The 19,271-nt window shown below is 39.0% G+C and overlaps 1 protein-coding gene and 1 long non-coding RNA gene across 9 annotated transcripts in view; one reads left to right on the top strand and one right to left on the bottom strand.

Annotated features, from left to right (window-relative positions):
- The window catches only part of CPQ (carboxypeptidase Q), a 465,818-nt gene that overhangs the window by 382,682 nt on the left and 63,865 nt on the right, over nucleotides 1-19,271 (bottom strand). For all 8 annotated transcript variants that reach the window (XM_040494042.1, XM_040494043.1, XM_040494046.1 and 5 more), the window contains exon 3: nucleotides 17,733-17,940. In XM_040494042.1, the coding sequence (XP_040349976.1) occupies nucleotides 17,733-17,940 (208 nt within the window). The remainder of the gene's footprint in view (nucleotides 1-17,732; nucleotides 17,941-19,271) is intronic.
- LOC121042738 (uncharacterized) lies at nucleotides 1,743-17,817 on the top strand. The gene is made up of 3 exons (XR_005796413.1): nucleotides 1,743-1,866; nucleotides 14,479-14,573; nucleotides 17,707-17,817. It is a non-coding gene; the product is annotated as an uncharacterized LOC121042738 (long non-coding RNA).

Below are 19,271 nucleotides of genomic sequence, written 5' to 3'. Positions count from 1 at the left end.
GGGGGTGAAAGAGAGAGAGACAGAGAGGCCACCTGGAACGTGAACTGGGAGCCTGATCAGAGTTTCTCCAGTCATGCCATCTGGTGTGTCCTGGCACTTGTCATCCAAATTGCTGTTCTCCCGAACAAATTTCGTTTCCCCCAGACAGTTCAGCTTAAATGAGCTCATACTGTCTATCTGACACCTGTCAAAAGAAGAGTGAAAGATTTCTCTAAGCCCTGAACTCAAGGAGAGAGTGAGGTAGACAAAGAGAGAGAGAGGTGAGCAGGAGCAAGGAAGAGGGCAAGGAGGTGGGAGCTCTTCTTGGAGGGCTAGTGTATTTTTATCTTCACCCATCAATCTAATGCCAGAAGGTGGGAAAAGAAGGAAAAAGGGCCATTTCCAGTCATATTTGCTAAGAGAAATGTGATTGAATACATGAAATACGAAAACAGTACAAACTACCTTTGCTCTCACCTTGTGTCTTTTTTTTTTTTTTTTTTTTTTTTTGGTCTGTTCCTTTTGTGTCATGCTTTGTTTTGTTTTTAGTTAAGAAAGGAAGAAATAGCAGTGGAGAAATCTGATCTGCTTTTGACAGCATGACCAATGCTCTTTTTCCGTCCCATCTGGAGCAGGATTCAGTAACAGGCAAGGGCAAGTGGAGGAGTGATTTCATTAACTAAGTCTTGATTTTGAGGTTTGCATATCTGCAGATCTGTTTTTCCCTCGCTAGGTCTTGGGGAACTGCCAAAATGGGCAAAAGAAGTGATGATAATGGATTGAAGCTGCCACAGGGCAAATCTCTGGAAGGGAAAGATATCATAAATAGTTGCCAGGAGGATACTGTCTGTGCCTTTGCCTTTCAAGTTGTAAGGTAACAGGGAATCTAATTTAGAAACTGTTATTTGCACAAGAAGGTACTGAATAAAGAGAAGGAGGAAGGAGACAAGAGGGAAGCATAGGAAACAAATGTGCCTCACAGAAATACAACCAAGATGTCTTTCAAAATCCCACTTCCAAAGCAGATGGTCCAAGCCTGTGGAGGCCTTGCTGACGCCATTACTGCCAGTGCGGATATTGGTTGGTAGTTCTCTGCCTTTTATTCTCTCAGCCTGGTCTCAAGGAACACACTGTTCTCTTTTGCAACCTTTTAGTAACATGATCTTATGAAATCCTTAGCTATGTATTTTTTTCTTTATTTCTAGTTCAATTATATCAGGACTGTTAGTTCTTAAATTGGAAAACGGAGAATCAAAAAACAAAAACCAAAAAACAAAAAACCTTTCTCAAAATGTCCTATGGTACAGTCTTAATCAAGTCACTCAAATGTAAAATGTGTCTAAATCTCCTGCCTCCCAAGGCTCTTGTTAAGTTTCAATTAAGATGATAAATAGCGCACATACATAAAAGCTGTTGGATATACATTAGCTCTTTTCTCTTCCTCTCTCCTAATAAGAGATCCCTAGAATTTATAGCAGAAAATCCAGATCAGTAATGAGCAATATATAGGCATATGTCCATAAACTTAAGCTTCCTCAGGGAAATTATTCCAATTAAGATAAAAATCAGTATAATATCACAATGCCTCATTGGGGTATTTCTGAGCATCAGAATCCCTTTAAGAAAATATTCCAATGGAGAAGTATTTTAAATACACCATGGTGTTATGGATACAGCTGGTGCTAGGCAACGTGAAGCATGTAAGCAGTGAAGATCTATTTCACAGCTTCTTTCCTTAGCAGGAGAAGGGATGACATTTTGTCGGCCTCGCCTCCCTGGAGATTAAAAACCAAGCACCAGAGGAAAGCCAGGCAGCTGACAAATAGGCTCTTCCCCTGCTGAGGAAAGGAAAACACAAGGCCCATGGAAAGCTTTCCTCTTCACAAGGTGAGTTTTCATTTCCTGTGAGAGTGTTCATGATACGGTTCCCTTTGCTAAAAGTCCTATCAAAATGGGCAAAGCAACACTATCATGTAGCATTTTAGAAGCACATTGGGTATCCTGACTCTTAAAAATATCAATTGGGGTGTGTGGGAGGAGGAACCCCACAGAGATTAAAAATCAATGCATGCCTAAATCGATATACTGGTAATCCCCGGAGGCTGGGGGTACTCTGACAGAGATCTGCCTAGGAGACTTGAAAGAAAGGAAACATGGTATCAGGAGCTAAAGACATGTGTCCTGGAGTTTCTGGGTGGTTCAGTAGGTTAAGCATCCAATTCAATTTCAGCTCAGGTCATGATCTCACAGTTTGTGGGTTCGAGCCCTGTGTTGGGCTCCATGCTGACAATGTGGAGCCTGCTTGCGATTCTTTCTCTCCCTTTCTCTCTGCCCTTCCTCTGCTCCTGTTCTCTCTCTCTTGCAAAAATAAATAAACTAAAAAAAATTTTTTTAGGGGTGTCTGGGTGGCGCAGTCAGTTAAGGATCTGACTTCAGCTCAGGTCATGATCTCACACTCTGTGAGTCCAAGCCCCGCATCAGGCTCTGTGCTGACAGCTCAGAGCCTGGAGCCTGCTTCCGATTCTGTGTGTGTGTCTCTCCCTGCCCCTCCCCTACTCACACACTCTGTCTCTCAAAAATGAATAAACGTTAAAAAAAAATTTTTTTTTAATTTTTTAATGTTTTATTTATTTTTGAGAGAGAGACAGAGACAGAGTGAGAGCAGGGGAAGGCAGAGAGAGAGAGGAAGACACAGAATCCAAAGCAGGCTCCTGGGTCTGAGCTGTCAGCACAGAGCCCGACATAGGGCTCAAACTCACAAGCCATGGGCTCATGACCCGAGCCAAAGTTAGATGCTGAGCCCCCCAGGCAAAAATAAATAAACTTTAAAAAAATAATAATAAAAGACAAGTGTCCTTATTTTGCCATTAACTAGTTAAGTGACCTCAGCCCCAAATTCCTCACCTGTAAAATGAAGGAGGGGAGCAGATGTTCTCTAAGGGCTCATCCAGCTCTAACATTTTTGAAATCTGGATTCTAAAAGGAAAAGGAAATAGAAATAGGAAGAAGCTGCTTATAAGAATTCCAAAACCACTAAAAACTGAAAAGTCCACTAAAATATGTATAGCAGCGAGGAGGAGGAAGAAGAGGAGGAGGCAGGGGAGGGAGAGGATGGTGTTAGCTTCATATGCAGACACCTGACTAGGAGCTCAGCACTGGTCTATGCACTTGACAGGTGTCAACCCTTGTAATCCACTCTGACTTCCTTTATGTCACACCTCCCATCACAGGGACAACACTGGGATGAACACAGGCATTCTGAGGATCCAGCCAAGAGGAAGTTGATTTGGGGTTGTATTAGTTTGAGTTTATGGGGACGTATTTACACAATTCACAGTTTCATTGCCATCCTGAAATGGCTCCTGGGACTACGGGTGTCATAATACAAAGGGGCAGGGCCAGAGGCCATCTTGTGCTAAGAATGTATCCTGCAACACCTGGCAATGAAAGTAGGGAGAGAGTGGTAGAGATCCAGATGCTAGTTGCCAGAAAAATTCTTCCAACTGCAAATGAATGAGTCAATTCTCGTCTACGCTTACTTAAAATGGAAGTACTCTCCTGTCAAGAAGAGAGTCAGTAATTCAGAGCATATTATGAACACAACTTCTTTTTTTTTTTTTTTTTATGTTTTATTTGTTTTTGAGAGAGTGAGCGTGAGCAGGGTAGGGGCAGAGAGGGAGACAGTGACGGAGGACCCAAAGCAGGCTCTGTGCTGACAGTAGCAAGCCCAATAGGAACACAACTTCTAATTTTATATTTTATTTTTCCTTTTTAAGGAAGTCAGGTAAAATGGAATTTAGCAGAATTTCTGTGTTTGTAGGGGGGACAACCTATAGTTGTACTACAGTGAGTGCAGTTATGTATGAGGTCACATGATTTATGTGTGTCAACCTACTGGATATCATGTTAGGATATATAACATATTTGTCCTAACCAAGCCTGTCAATACCAGACAAAAAACATACAAAAACCATGATTTATTGAGAGAAAGAGATGTACTTCGAGCATTCATGACAAATAGCCTCTTAGATTATTTAGGAATACAAATAGTGAAGAGTAAATCACCTTCAAAAAAGACTGAAATTTCTTATTGATTTGACACAAAATACTGACAAATGTAAAGATAACAAAAAGTTATGTCACTAAAGAGGAAATAGACAACAAACTCGCTCAAATGTTGTCAACTCATTGTCACTATACAAGAAAAGGTAAAATGTCCTGAAATCGTAATGCTCGTACATGGAAGAAACTTAATAGCAGCTTTCCAAAATTTGACAACAATCCTAAAAATGTATATATTACCAATAAAAAGCTGTAAACCTGAAATAAATTTTACCAAACTATCAATAATAAAAACTACATTTCTATCAACCATGCTGGAGGAAAGACTGAATTCTCTTTTTATTCTCTCTTTGCAAAACATAACACAAAAGCATTGTCACATAAAAAGCAATCAAAGAGTAGGCAAGCAAAAAACATAGGAAAAATATGGAAGCTTGATAGGTATTTAATAAAAACATTATATTTTACTGAATTTTGTAATGTTTGTAGTATTTGGCAGCTTTCTTAAATTTGTAATTTGTTATAATTTCTTTGTTATTCTAAGTAAATGTTGATTTATATCTAAATTTTTATTTGCAACTTTGTATTCTTATTCTTAAAGAGGCCCCAAAATTACATGAGAGCCTAGTCCTACAAAACTTAGGTCCTCCCCTGGCCTGGTATACAAAAGATGCTTAATAAATGCGTACTGTGGCGTGCCTGGGTGGCTCAGTCATTTAAGTGTCCAACTCTGGTTCAGGTCTTGATCTCAAGGTTGGTGAGCTGGAACCTGCCTGAGAGCCTGCTTCCCATCCGCTGTCCCCTTCTCTCTCTGCCCCTCCCTGGCTCGCGGGCTTGCGTGCATGAGTGCTCTCTCTCTCAAAAATAAACAAACATTAAAAAAATGCTTATTGAATGAATGAAATTGGAAATGTTAAAAATTAAATTCTCCTAAATGTTAAATATGTAATTTATGGAGCAGTCAACCAGTGCAGCAACAGACATTCATTCAGCTTTTAAACTATTACCGTTGACCTGCTGGCCAAGGCTGGCTACCCTTTCCCAACCACTGATGACGTGGGGGGGTTGGAGTGGGTGCATAATTTACAGCTTTCTGTTCTCCACCACAGAAATTAGGTAAACTCCCCTCAAAGAAGCATCCTTGTAGGCTTCTGCAAACCCACACTGGGACACTTATTTCTCCTGGAAAGGGTTCTTTGAAAACACACTCCTCAACATCAGCTCTGCATGGCAAAAAAAAAAAAAGGAGAAAAAAAAAATCTAGAGAAAATCAGGAGCAGTCGCTGGATCTAAGATTTTTGCTCATTTATTTTAACAATTAACAGCAATTATGTATGGGGTGAAGGATCTTCATTTGCATATGGTATATAATGGTAATGGTAAACTCTAAAAATAACTTCAGGAGTTCTTACTCCAAAGCTCATGCTGTTAATGAGAAAGTTCAGAGGAAATGGTATTGATTACACCCCGCTAATCAGTTGACTTATCTGAGATAGTTTGGGTTCCTTTGGATATAAAAAAGTGATTCCTTCCAATGCTTCAAATATTCAAGCTTATTGTAAAATATTAACTTTGACATTTATTAAGCACTTTGAAATTTTTGATGCTTGTCAAAAAGAATAATGACTGTAATGAATTTTAATGCATACACTTTTAAAAATCCATGGAGTGATACTCAGAAACAATGAGAAGGGGAAAAAGGTGGAGGCTCCTCTTTACAAAAGCAGGCCAGTTAATAAATGTGAGAGGAATAACTGAATTAGGAAAACATTTGCAACCAGCAGTGTAATGACTGATTCAGGCAAGAATCATTAACATATGCCAGGGACGCCTGGGTGGCTCCTTCCGTTAAGTGTCCAACTCTTGGTTTCAGCTCAGGTCAGGATCTCACAGTTTGTGAATCCAAGCCCTGCATTGGACTCAGTGCTGACGGTGTAGAACCTGCTTGGGATCCTCTCTCTCTCCCTCTCTCTCTGCCCCTCCCCTGCTCACTCTATCTCTCTCAAAATAAATAAATAAACTTTAAAAAATTTTAACAAAAACATATGCTAAATTTTCATTGGGTGAAATTTTATTAGGGAACTTAAGATTCACAAAGTCTCAAATCAACTCACCATGATTACAAGGTATTCCCTCTACAGATGTGAAAAGTACCTTTCCAGTGAAGAAATCCAGAGATACTGCCTTAGACAAGTGATCAACTTAGCCTCACTAATAAAGAAAACTGACATTATTTGCTTCCTTATGCAATGCGATACAAGGGATGCAACATTATCCATAGAGAATTGTTGCCAAAAATATTTAATCTGAATCTAATAATGAGGAAATAACAATCCCAAACTAGGGACATTGTGCAAAACAGCTGCCTGTATTCTTCAAAAATGCCAGTGTAATAAAATATTATGAAGGCTAGGCAAGAGTTCCAGATTAAAGGAGACGAAAGATACATGACAACTAAATGTAAAGGATGTCCTTGATGGGATTCTGGGGTGGGGAGGGGGGCGGGAAAGCAGGGACATTATTGAGAGTGAGGAACAATGGGCCAACATGCATTGTGTAACAATGGAGATTTCACAGGTATGATAATGCTGCTGTTGCATTATAAGAGAAGGTTCTTGTTCGTATGAAATACATGCTAATGTATTTCTGGGTAAGGTGTCTTCATGGCTGTACACACGTCACTTTCAAGTGATTCAGAAAAGGAGAAAGAGAGCAAATGTGGCAAAATATTAAATAATGAATGTTGAAGAAGGGTATGTGAGTGAACACAGAATGCAAATAAAAATGGATACATTAGAATTCATTAATTTCAAAACTTTTCCTCATCAAAAGACACTGTTAAGCCAAAGAACAAAGCAAAACAAAAACAACAACAATAAAAACAAAGAATAGGCAAGACATCAACTGGGAGAAAATATTTGCAAAACATATATCTGGCAATACACCTGTATCTAGAATAAGTGAAAAAGTCCTACTAGTCAACAATTCAAAAACAATCCAGTTATAAAAGGGGTAAAAGACTTGAACAAACTCTTCACAAAGGAGGATTCAGAAATGACCAATCATCACGTGAAAGAGTGCTCAACATCATTAGTCATAAGGGAAATGAAAATCCACATTTCAATGAGCTACCAATGCACGCCCACCAGAATGGCTAAAATTAAACAGACTGACAACACCAAATTTTGGTGAGAATGTGGAGCAGGCTGAAATTTTACACAGGGCTGGTGGGAATGTAAAATGGTACCACCTCTCTGGAAAAAGTTAGGCAATTTCTTATAAAGAGCTTATGAGTCATTTAATATTCTTTCAATTTTTACCATAAACTGATATTTTTCCAAAAAAAGAAAAAGTTGGGAAAAAAAGTATGTGATACTTTAGAATGTGGCTTCAGAAAACAGACATGATTCAGTGTATCTGATTCTGGTTTGTTCTCTATTTTTTGATCTTGGATGATTTTTTTAAATAGCTACTCACTCTACGAATATCTTGTGAGTACCTGCCATGTGCCAGGCAATCTCCTGTGTACTAAGAATACAATGGTGCAGAAGAAGGATATAGTCTATTTCTCAAGAAGACCATGGGGGAGGAGAAGGGGGGAAAAAGAGTTACAGAGAGGCAGGGAGGCAGGCAAATGATAAGAGACTCTTAAATACTGAGAACAAACTGAGGGTTGATGGGGGGTGGTGGAGAGGGGAAAGTGGGTGATGGGCACTGAGGACAGCACTTGTTGGGATGAGCACTGGGTGTTTTATGGAAACCAATTTATAATAATAAATATATATTATAATAAATTATATATAATAAATTATATTATATTATATATAAAATATAATAAATTGTATTAAAAAAGAGAAGAAGGATATAGTCTAGTCCTCATGGAGTTTATATTCTCATGGAGAGATACACAAGTAATAGGTAGTTATATGAAAGTCACCAAGTGTTATCAAGATTCTGAGCATACAGAAGAGGTACTAGGTAAGAGAATTTGAGGGAAAATGCTACTCTACTTGGGACAGTCAGGAAAGCCCTTTCAGGAAACAAAACAAAACTCTCAGTTGAGATCTGAAGGTTGAAAGAGAGTCAACCATATAAAAAGCTGGGGAAACAGAATTCCCTAGACAAAGGGGTCAATGAGTGCAAAGACCCTGAGGTGGAAAATAGCCTGGAAAGCATTTAAAATAGAAACTTACTACATCTCCATTAGCTGGTCACTGATCACTGGTCTGAGTTACCACATCTTTAACACTTACACACAAAGAACAGTATCGAGTATTCAGTGTGAGGCCAGAGAAGAGAGAAAAGACAAACAGCAGAGTTTTAAGCCAAAGACTGAAGGAGACTACAAGAGTAGTTCCTGAAATCAGAAGATAATCAGAACCAAGGTCTCTGGAGCCCACAATGTGGAGAGTTCTGAACCGTTGCTTTCTAAGATAAGTCAGTTCGGATCAAGCTACCTGCTCAGTCCTGTCATGACCTAATGATGTTAATGACGACAGTGACCATGATCAAAATAATATGTCAGTTATAATTCACTGATTACTTCCCATGTGTCAGGTTCCATGTCTAGTGCTCAATCTCATTTCATTCTGTCAACAACGCTAGAGGTAAACAGTATTCTCCCCATGTTACAGATGAGGAAACAGGCTCAGCGTGGTTAAGTAGTAAACATAAGGCTGGGGGGTGACACCATCTCTAAGTGGCAGAATCTGCATTTGAATCCAGGTCTGTCAGACTCCAAATCCCAGTCTATATATTGTTATATTTGTTAGCCTTCAAAATTTCCCTAGTAGACCCTTCTGGTTGGCACTTTCTCCAGAAAGCTAAAGAAGCCAATGGAAGCAAGAGGATTTTAAGAGTTGACTTTAGCTTTCATGAGAGAAGAAGAGAACAAAGGCACCTGCAATAGTAAAAGACTGACTTGAGGCTACTCGGGATTCTTTTGGTTCATATGCTACACTAGACATTTTTCAAAGGGCACTGCATAAGCAAACAACATTGTCATAATCCTGAAACCTGAATTCCAAATGCATTAATTTCTTTTTACCACTAGAGATTCAGAAAAACATGCCACAGTGGTATGATTCTTAAGCTTGTGCTTTCAATAATGAGAAAGCTGGAAGATAGAAGGTGAACATTTATATACATTTTAAAATTATGAATGCAAAATAGCAGCTGAGAACAAATTTTTATATCAAGGTTATGAGCAGATGAAAGATGACAGTCAGTACCAGGAATGCAAACAGACCATTAATTATAGCAGCCTCACAAAGCACCATAGTAATATGCAGTTTGCAATACTTTACCAAAATTTACATAACTATATAGTCTCCTCTCAGACGCCAGAGATTCTATTTTTGATAAGTAGCAATTCAAAAGGTTAGTCACCTCACCTATAGTATTATTCAACTTCTATCAATGTGAAATGGTGACACCTTGAATTTACGTGTTAGCGAACCAGATAGGCTAGGCTGCCTCTAACTCTTCATTCATTCATTCCAGCACTACTGTGTGCCAGGCATTGAGCCTGGCTCCGGGGACGCTGACATGAATAAGACACACAGTACGTCCCCAGGAGAACTTCCAATTCAGAGAGAGAAGCAGACTAGCAAACACATAAGACAGAGTTTGGACAAACTAAACAGGTGGAGATCCAAGTGACAATCTGGTGTTAGGGTTGCAGAGCGCTGCAGTGACAACAGTGATATGGGATCAACTACATTCTTTTTTTCTCCACCCTCCTTTCTTTCTTCCTTCTTCTCTTTTCTTCCTCCTTCCCTCCGTCGCTCCACACTTCCCTCCTTTCCTTCCTCCTTTAGTCAATGAGTACATCCAGTCATCATTTAACAAGACTCTATAACAATAGCACTTTGCATGTACTATGTGTCAGGCAATACTAATATCTCATTTAAAAGCTCACAAAACACCAGGAAGAAGGTATAATGAATTCCCCCACTTGACGGATGAAACTGAGGCACAGAGTGTATACACAGTTTGCCAAGGTCACACACGTGGCAAGTGGCTGAACAAAGACCCAGGCACCACGACTCCAGAAGTGGGGCTCCAGAGTCACTGCCTGATTCTATCCATTATGAGGTAGTATGCCCGTCACACTACCTGAAGCAATAATAAGATTTCGGTGATTAAAGAACATTTTGGAATTTCTAACAAAGGCCTTCTGAAAAGAATCTGCCTTTCAAAAGCAGAGAGAGGGAAAAGAAAAGGATGATGAGAAGGAAAAAAAATGTTGTGTTCAGTGTGGGTCTTCTCTGGTTTCCCCCCTCGGGAGCACAGTGGCCCTCCACCTGCATAAATGATGAGAATTGGCATTCTGCTTGATTACTGTGCATCTGTTATGAGCCTCAGAGTGAATTAAGCAAAAACAATGTAAGGCAGGAAAAGAACCTACTAATGGAGGCTGGCCCAGTTGCACCGATTTGAGTCACGGTGGTATCCTCCTTATTTTGTAATCACCAGCAGGCACATATGCCCCCCGAAATTGCAATGATATTTCACAACAATTTAAATCAAGCTTGATAGCTAATTATGCTAAGGTCATGCCAAAGAACCAAACCACCAGGACATCAAAAATCCAAGATGGTCTAAGTGTGAAGTAGCAGCACTAATTTTCTCCCATTAAAAAAGCAATGGGTGGTGGGGGTGGGGGACAAGCTTTTTTACTCCCTGGGAATAACTGGCTTTCAAAAATCATCCAAAACAGACCTCTTAAGACATTTCACCTCTGCTCTGAATGTTTTAAGCTGGCCCTCTGATTACAAAAATGTTCATGTTAAATCTCATCAAGATGCTTTAAGATGAAGAATGTTTTATAAATTGTAATGGCTTTAATCAGAGCCCTCTCTGCAGCTATTTAACTCTACGATGTAGCCCAACTGGAGCTTCAAATTATGTCATTTATCGACTCTGTATTAATTAAGTATCATTATAAGGAGTGATTTATAGACTTTTTCGCAGCTCTCTCACCAGATGGTATAACACTCTCCCTCTCTGATGCTCCAAACACATCACCTGGATTCACTCATCTCTCTCTCCAGCTGAATATTCAATCAGATCTCAGTCATCTTCAAACTGGATTGCTGCTATTCCTCCTCTTCACTTTTCTTATCAATATGGCACGCAAAGGCCAAGTGATATAAAACATAAACCAAGAGAATTCACAAAGCAAGTTCGATCAACAAGCCATCGCCGCCTCCATGAATTCTCACCCAGTGTAGTGATGCCATTTTCACAGGAGAGTGGAGGGAAAGCCTTTTGCTTCCTTAGCCGATTAAAACTTATAGTCTGTGTTCAATTATCTGGGGCAATGGAGAAAATAACGAGGAAAAAAAAATGTGTATTTGGCAATGGGAGTACAACAGACAGTTTGGCCTCAGTAGAGTTACTTTCTGAATTATATTTTACTCGGGCTAATATGAAACTCATTTTGCATTCTTGAGCTCGCATGTAGAGAAGGCAGGAGGCGGGAGTCCCCAGGTGTACTGCATTGCAAGGAAGCCAGCCTAGAATTTTAAATTGCCTTGGGTGATCCAAAAAGAAGATAATTGAGAAATGGAAATGCTTACCTGTTTTTTTTTCACAAAATATGAAAACCAGGTTAACGCAACTTCTCACAGTTGCCTGTATGTATGCCTCATAATGTCTAAAACCCAAGCTGCTCATATTGCCTCCAATCAGTTCCCTCTCCTCTCCTCCCTCTCCCTCTCCTCCTCCAGTCGCCAGGCTGGGTGTAGGGAAACTGGGGAGCTATGAAAGACTGAAGAGGGTACATCCCATTAACTAAAAGGACTTGGTGGCTTATCCACTCAGCTGGTCTGCCTTATGGGAGATACTAGATGTTGCCAGATTCGGTTCTTCCCTAAAAACCACAAACTCCTATTTTTTATTTAAATTTCATGACTTTCAAATACTGTGCTGAACTGAACACAGATTCATCCCATGACTTTTAGTCCTTGCCTTACCATAAACTTTGACCCTTCCTCCTGCACCCCCCCTTCAAATACAACCAAGTACTGATCATTTTTTCATACTATCCCTCCTTGCTGTCTCTTGCTGTCCATTCCCACTGCCATCATCTCTGCCCTCATTATTTCACATCTGCATTATTAGAGCACTAACCTCTCTTTCCTTTTCATAGCAGGCCATGTAGTCACCATTCTGAAACAGCAGCTCCCAAATTTTAACATGCATCAGAATCACCTGGAGAGCTAGTTAAGCCATAAGCCCCACCCCTAAGCATTTTTAATTTAAGGGGTCTCAGGTGGGGCCTGATAATTTCATATCAACAAGCTCCCAGGTGAGACTGAGGTGTTCCAGAGACTATCTTTAGAGAAATATTGCTCTAAAACATCACCCCCCAACTTGATCACATTCAATGATTCTCCATTTCCTCTACATAAAACTTAAAACTCCCCAATCTGGTATTCTGGATTCTTCATAACCGGGTCTCTTCCACTCACCCCCTAATCACGTTTCTCTAACCTCCAATGAAACCTCTGGCTCCAGCCATACTGGTTTACTTGTGTATTACCCAGGTTCATCAAGCATTCCCACCTCCTTGCCTTGATCATGTATAGAATGTCTTTCCACTTCCCTTTCTTATTTAAGTTCAACTTTGTCGTTGAGTATACCCCAAATACACATCCTCAATGAAGTAGCCCTAATCAGACTTCTGCTACCTCTTTTAGACTCCAAAGCATTAGCTCTTCGAGTTGCTTGGTATAATTCAAAATGCATGGAATTCAGAGCTAGAGACTCTAAGTATGAATCCTTGTTCTTTCATTACCTGTGTAACTTGATTATTTAACCATTCTAAACCTGTTTCTCTTTCAATAAAAGAGACATACCAATTATTTGCCTCCATTGGGTTGCATAAAGAATTCATCGCAACAAACTAAGTCTTCAGAGATGCACAGATATACAAAGTAGGTGCCAAATAAGTGTTCATTTCTTTCTTTCATTCCTTTCCCCCAATCATTCATTTAGCACTAAATATAAAATAGATTACATTAGTCATTTATATTTTAAGCTTACCTTCTTCTCTTTTAGCCAGGTAGAATATTTCTGAGGGGCAACAAAAAAACATGCCTAACTCATTTTAATAACCCTACTGCTTGGCAATTTCAGAGCAACTGTTAAGCGCTCGATAAATATTTACTAAGAAAATAATTAATTTGAAAAATAACGTAAGACAAATGGTTCCTCTGCAGAACTTAAATTAACAATTACACTTAGCCTTAAAATATCCTCCTATGACAAAGGCAAAAGGTATTTTACATACAAAAAAACTAATCAAGATCTAATGAGAGTCCCAGTTGATACTTAATGTGAACAAGAGTCATTATAAAGCATCAATAAAAAAAAAAATTCTTCTCCTTAAAGTAAATTTGAGCACAAAGATACTGACAATGGCAATGCAGAGAAATAACAACAATGAACCTGGAGATATTGAAGGCAACAAGTAATGGACTTTTTACAGATGTCTCTTAAGGACATGTCATGTAACCATGTGACTGTTGTACTTCCAAAATGGCTAACAAATATTGTTAACTGCACTGACAAATGTCAAATCAAACTGGTAAAACACATGTTCTGCATTTTAGGGGATTCTCTAATTTTGAAGTCAGGCAGAAACTAATTACAATTTCTATTCTGTTCTCTAGTATTGCTGACCTCTACACCACTCCTAGACAGAATCCAGTATCACCACCCCCATGAAACTTAAGGGTGAAATATCTGCCAGAGAGAAGGGAGCTGTTTTATTCAACCAGCAACTCAAAACACCATTGTTCATGAAAGTTGTGGCAGAAAAAAAGATACAATCTGGCATGCTGGGCACCTGTATATTTTCCTTAAATACAGAGCAAAGTGACCTAAAAATTCAAGTTGTTTTGTATTTACTATCCAGAGGTTATACAGTTTGGTCAGAGAGCATTTGCAATCTGGTCACCTGGCTTGTTACGAAAGCCCTGCCATGACTGACTATACAATCTCAAACAAGTTCATTCCCTCAACAGAACAGTTCCTGAGTGACTATTATGTAACAAAAATACTAGATGATGAGGATTTGGAGATGTAAATATATATATACATATATATGTGTGTGTGTATGTGTATATATATGTATATATATATAAATACGTATATACATATATGTGTGTGTATATATATATTTACATGGAGAGAAAGACAGAAAGATATCCCATGTCTTTCTGGAACGTACAGTGGAGTCAGGTGATCAGGATGGACTGGACAGTTTCTGTCACTGAGGGCATAAAGGCACACCACATCTCCCAGCCTCATGACTTTATTATGACCAGTGAAATGTGAACAGAAGTGAAGTAGGCCGTGTCCAGACCTGGCCATGGAAAATCTCCTGTTTGATTATCGACTTTCTCTCTCTATCTTTTTATTTGCCAGCTGGATGTAAAAGATCCTGCAGAAGGCTCTGAGATCTTAGAGTTGATGGAAAGGAGCAGAAGGCCACCTGCTAAACACCCTCTTAGAACTATTATGTGAGTATGAAATCAACTCCTACTGTGTTAAGTGACTGAGATTTGAAGTTGATACAACAGTTAGTGTACCCTACCAAAGCATGGATCACATCTACCTCCAAGACATTGTGATATAGAGTATGCACAGAACGATGTGGAAATGCTGGAAAGAGGCGGCTCACCCTGGCTGGAGCTAGATACCAGGGAGGGCTCCCCAGAAGAAGAAACATTTAAGATGAATCTTAAAGGACAGTTTGAGACAATGAGGAAAGGGATAGAAGGTTACAGGGGAGAAGGCATATGCAAAGTCATGAAATCCTGAAGAAACCTGGTGCATTGGGAAAGTGTCAGTGACTCCTGACTACTGGAATGTGGAGTCATGTTGGGAAATGGGGCTATTCAATATGTATTTGTTGAAATGACTAATAAAGAGCAGAGCCTAGAAGGCATAGTAACTGTCAGCAATGATGGATAAGGGAAGAGGAAAAAAGTTCTCAAGAACCATCTAAGTTAGAAGGCGGAATAGATGACATGCTCTTCCCTGAGGTAGAAAATGCAGGATAAAGAGGTAAAAAGGTGAGTTCAGTTTTGAAGAAAACTGAAGAGATAACTAAGGAACGTCCAAAAGAAGGATCAGGAGGTCGTCGGATGTATGGGCCCCGTGCTCAGACAACAGTATGGGAAGGAAAGGTGGGTTTGGAAAGTGTCACAGGCAGAGATGGCGGCTGAAGCCACAAGCACGATGGGACTGCTCAGGTAGAATGTTCAGAGTGAGAAGTCAGGGAAACAGAAAAGGAAGAGGGTAAGTGGGAAAGAGAGAAAGAGTAAGAGCAAGAAAGAGAAAGAGAATATAAGAACAAAGTCACAGAAGCCAAACAGAAGAGGTATTTAGAAAGCATTCAACAGTGACAAATGTTTCAGAGTGGTTAAGTAAGATGATGGCCTGAAAATGTCCATTATATTTGACAACTAGGCCGCTATTTGTGACCTTAACAAGTTCCATTTCAGTATTGGCAAAAGCCAGATTAAAATGGTCTGCAGAATGAATGACAGGTGAAGAATTAGAGACAGGAATACAAAATACTCTTTAAGGAAAATTAGCTCTAAGAAACAATTAGCTACTAGTGGAAAAAGAGTTTGTTTCATTTTGTTTTTATTTTTCAGGATGTAATATTTAAACATGTTAATATGCTGAATTCTCTGAACTTTTATTTCCCTATCTGTAAAATGGGTATAATAATGCCCCTTCTGCTTGGTCCACTGAGTTGTCATAATGAGTAACATGACATATGTGAAAGATTCTAAAGTACTAGGTAAAGGGCAATGTTATTATGTATTTTTAAATATCAAAAAGATGGAGTTACAAATGTCAAGAGTCCATTGAAATACGGTTGGCTATAAAATCAATGGAAAGATTATAATCAGTCTAGAACTAGAAATATTAAGAAAAACATCTTTTTAATATACACTATAAGTTGTTCATCCCAAATATTAAAGGCTAACAATACATTTCTATGTCCTATGCCGGGCAAAATTTTTCTGGGGCTCCTAGGGTATAGCCTGGGTTTCCAGATGTCATTACACCAGAAAAAAAAATGTCAATTAACCCTAGTATACTGCAGTACACTAAGTCATCTTGGAGTTTATTAGTCTTATAAATAGTAGTTCTTAAATAAATATTTTTGGCAATCACCCAATAGCTCCATAATTTAGATCTCACGACCAGTGAAATCATAGTGAATGGCCACATTGCCGAGGCCCTTGTTATTCTAAGGGGTGACTGAGGTATTCTGGGAAGTAAGCTAGCCATTTTAGGACTTCCCTCCTGGGAAGATTAACCATCCAAAAGAATAGGATCCATGATTATTTCACTAGTCACTAAACCTTTGCACCCTATAAAGCACATTATTTTTAGCACTATGACATGAGTGGAACTAGTTTTTCTCTCATAAAACATTTCACAAGTAGTTTTAACATGTCCCATCTTCGTCCCTGGGAAGATATCTTATCCCCATTAAAGAAAAATGTCCCTTTTCTCTTTTCTCTGCACTTCTGGACAACTCTCTTTTGACTTGGTTTCCTATTTGCTGATGTCTCATCAGTTATATTATTTTCAAGGGTGTAGGGTGCTAATTAAGATCAAGCAACTGTGTCTCCAGCTCCAAACAAAAATTGTGCAGAATAAATAAGCTTTCCCTTACAATAGATACTGATCTGATCTTGAAACCCAAATAAACCCGATTTGCAATTGTTTCCGTAAGCTTTGTTTTGTTTTGTTTTGTTTTTTATCTTTGGGAGACCAGGCTACAACACTAAAATGGTGCTTCTTTTATCCATGTTTATCCCATCAAATACTTCACCCTTAATGTGTGGCATGACCATATGTAACTATTAAACTAGGCCAAATGCCTGCAGGTCAAGTTTCAGAACTTTCATCCACTGAAAGGCTGAATTTTACCCTAAGACTGACGGTCTTGCAATTACCTCAATCAGATATACAAAGAAAAAGGAAAACTTATGTTGTCCTTAAATACCATCAAACACTTATATAGACCTTTACAGATAATCGAGTATCTTTCGTAAGTTTATCTCATTTATTCTAAAAGTAATATTGTAAATTTATTATTCTTCATCATCACTGATTAACAGAGAAGAATGCAAAGACCCACAGAGTTTAAGAATATTCCTAAGGCCACATACTTGTTTGGGGGCAGAGCGAGGTCTGTATCCAAGATCCTCTACTCCCTAGTCTCCTTCCACTACACCACAGACAGCTCTCATCACGTTACCCACTTTATTTTTATTTCACTTCTCTAGCAACAATGGGAAAAGGCCTAGCTTCCTCTGAAGTCACTAGGAATCTTTGATGAAACACAGACGTGAATTCAGTTCTCCCTCCAATGAAAATACATAACATATTGGTTATATAAGGAATGTTATGGGGTCATCACGGATGTGGAAAGGTTTTTAAAGGAATGTACAAACAATGCTTGGAATCCTGAAAAGGCCAAAGAAGACATTACAAACAAGTGACCAAATATGGAATGAGGGAAAATTCCGTAAACAAATCAGTATTTTCATTTGAATGGTTTGTTTTTATTTCATACGGGTTTCTCTTTCATGGGTTTTTCTCAATCTTCGGGTTTTTTTAAAGGGTTTCAAATGAACATCGTGACCAACCTGTAGATGGAGAAGGAAGCCACTGATCGAATCAGGGATGCCACAGCCCCCACTTTGGCAGCTTCCACTGACCCCTGGACTCGGTACTGCACTGTCTTCGAGTAGTTGACATAAGGTTGATTATACACAACAATCTTCCCTCTTGCTTCTGGGGCCCTTCTCTGCAGTTCCTCGAACGAGGTCACCACGAGAACTTCTGCTGTAATGCCTAGAAAAAACATCATACAGGATTAACTTATGGTTTCCAATCAGCCCTGTTGAATTGGCACACAAAAGGTCATACAGGCTCTACCTGCTACATCTGGCAAACTGGTTTGAGAAGATCAAAGTTTTAGAGCCATTTGCCATGGAAGAAAGACTGCAGAGGTTAGCTAGTCTCCCAAGAGAGAGAAAAGGCATTCAAAATAATAAGGCATACGACTCAGAAGGCTTTTCAACTCACTCGACCAGCTGGTACTAAATCACAAACTGCTTGAAAAGATAGATTTTTCCCCCTTCCCACCCTAAGAAGTCACGAGTTTCACAGAATGACACTAATTATTTATAAAGAAAATGCATTTCAGAAGCTCCCCCTGGGATTAATGAAACACATATTTATCTTTTTATAAAGCTATTTTGTTATGTTGTTAAACAACCTTCATTGACATCATACAAAGAATGGCAGTTCATGAAGAATGTTCTTAGAAGCCAAGAATCTTCAAAAATCCAACTTTTGACAAATAGTTAATGTAACCTCTACCAAGAATTATAAAAAGTCAGCTTGTTTTCTTTCCTCCTTTATACAAAACACTCTCAAAGAATATGGAAATTTCCCATGCTTCTCAATTTACAGTACTGGTTCATCACCAAAACACATCACCGGTCTTCAGAGAAAAATTTTGAAGATGTTGTGTAATTGTCCTATTATCCTGTTGTGTCACTTAGAAGAGACGTGCCGTCTTTCCTCATAAGAGAAGACTTGCCCAGATCTTCCTGATTAGGGAACAGGGTTTCACAGCTTCCAAGAAGTCATTCAAAAACTGCCAGACCACTGAAGATCCAATTTGATGGAGCAGTTTGAGTGACAAGGAAAAAGTATTTAGCAACAAAGGACAGATGCAGCGACTAAATAAAACTGTGAAAAGAAAGTGGCAGGCGCCTACTGTTCTGTGGCTTTAGCCATGCAGTCATGAAATATGTCAGTAAAAACTGAAGTATCAACATGCATTTGGCGTGCTTCCTTAATCTTGCAAACTAGAGAACTAGGTTTTCCTGGAAGGTTAACAGATGCCATTAAAATATTAACTGTTACTTGGAAAATCCTTTTAAAATGCACTGCAGGTATGAGAGAATTCTTGCTTTCAACGTAGGCCCCATTATAATGGACCCTTTGGGCTGGCTCCACTCCTGCTTCTGGTTCTCCTATCTGGACTCAATTTGTGATTTTACTTTAAAGTGACTGACTACAGATCTCTAAGCATGTCTCCACCAACATTCAGAACTCTGAACTTAATTTATAATCTAAAAAAAAATGCAATGTACAATTATAAAAAGGAAGCC

The sequence above is a fragment of the Herpailurus yagouaroundi genome, unplaced genomic scaffold, assembly GCF_014898765.1.
Source record: "Herpailurus yagouaroundi ecotype Mexico unplaced genomic scaffold, PumYag 186, whole genome shotgun sequence".
NCBI classification, from domain to species: domain Eukaryota; kingdom Metazoa; phylum Chordata; class Mammalia; order Carnivora; family Felidae; genus Herpailurus; species Herpailurus yagouaroundi.
This window is presented reverse-complemented; position numbering and strand designations above follow the sequence as displayed.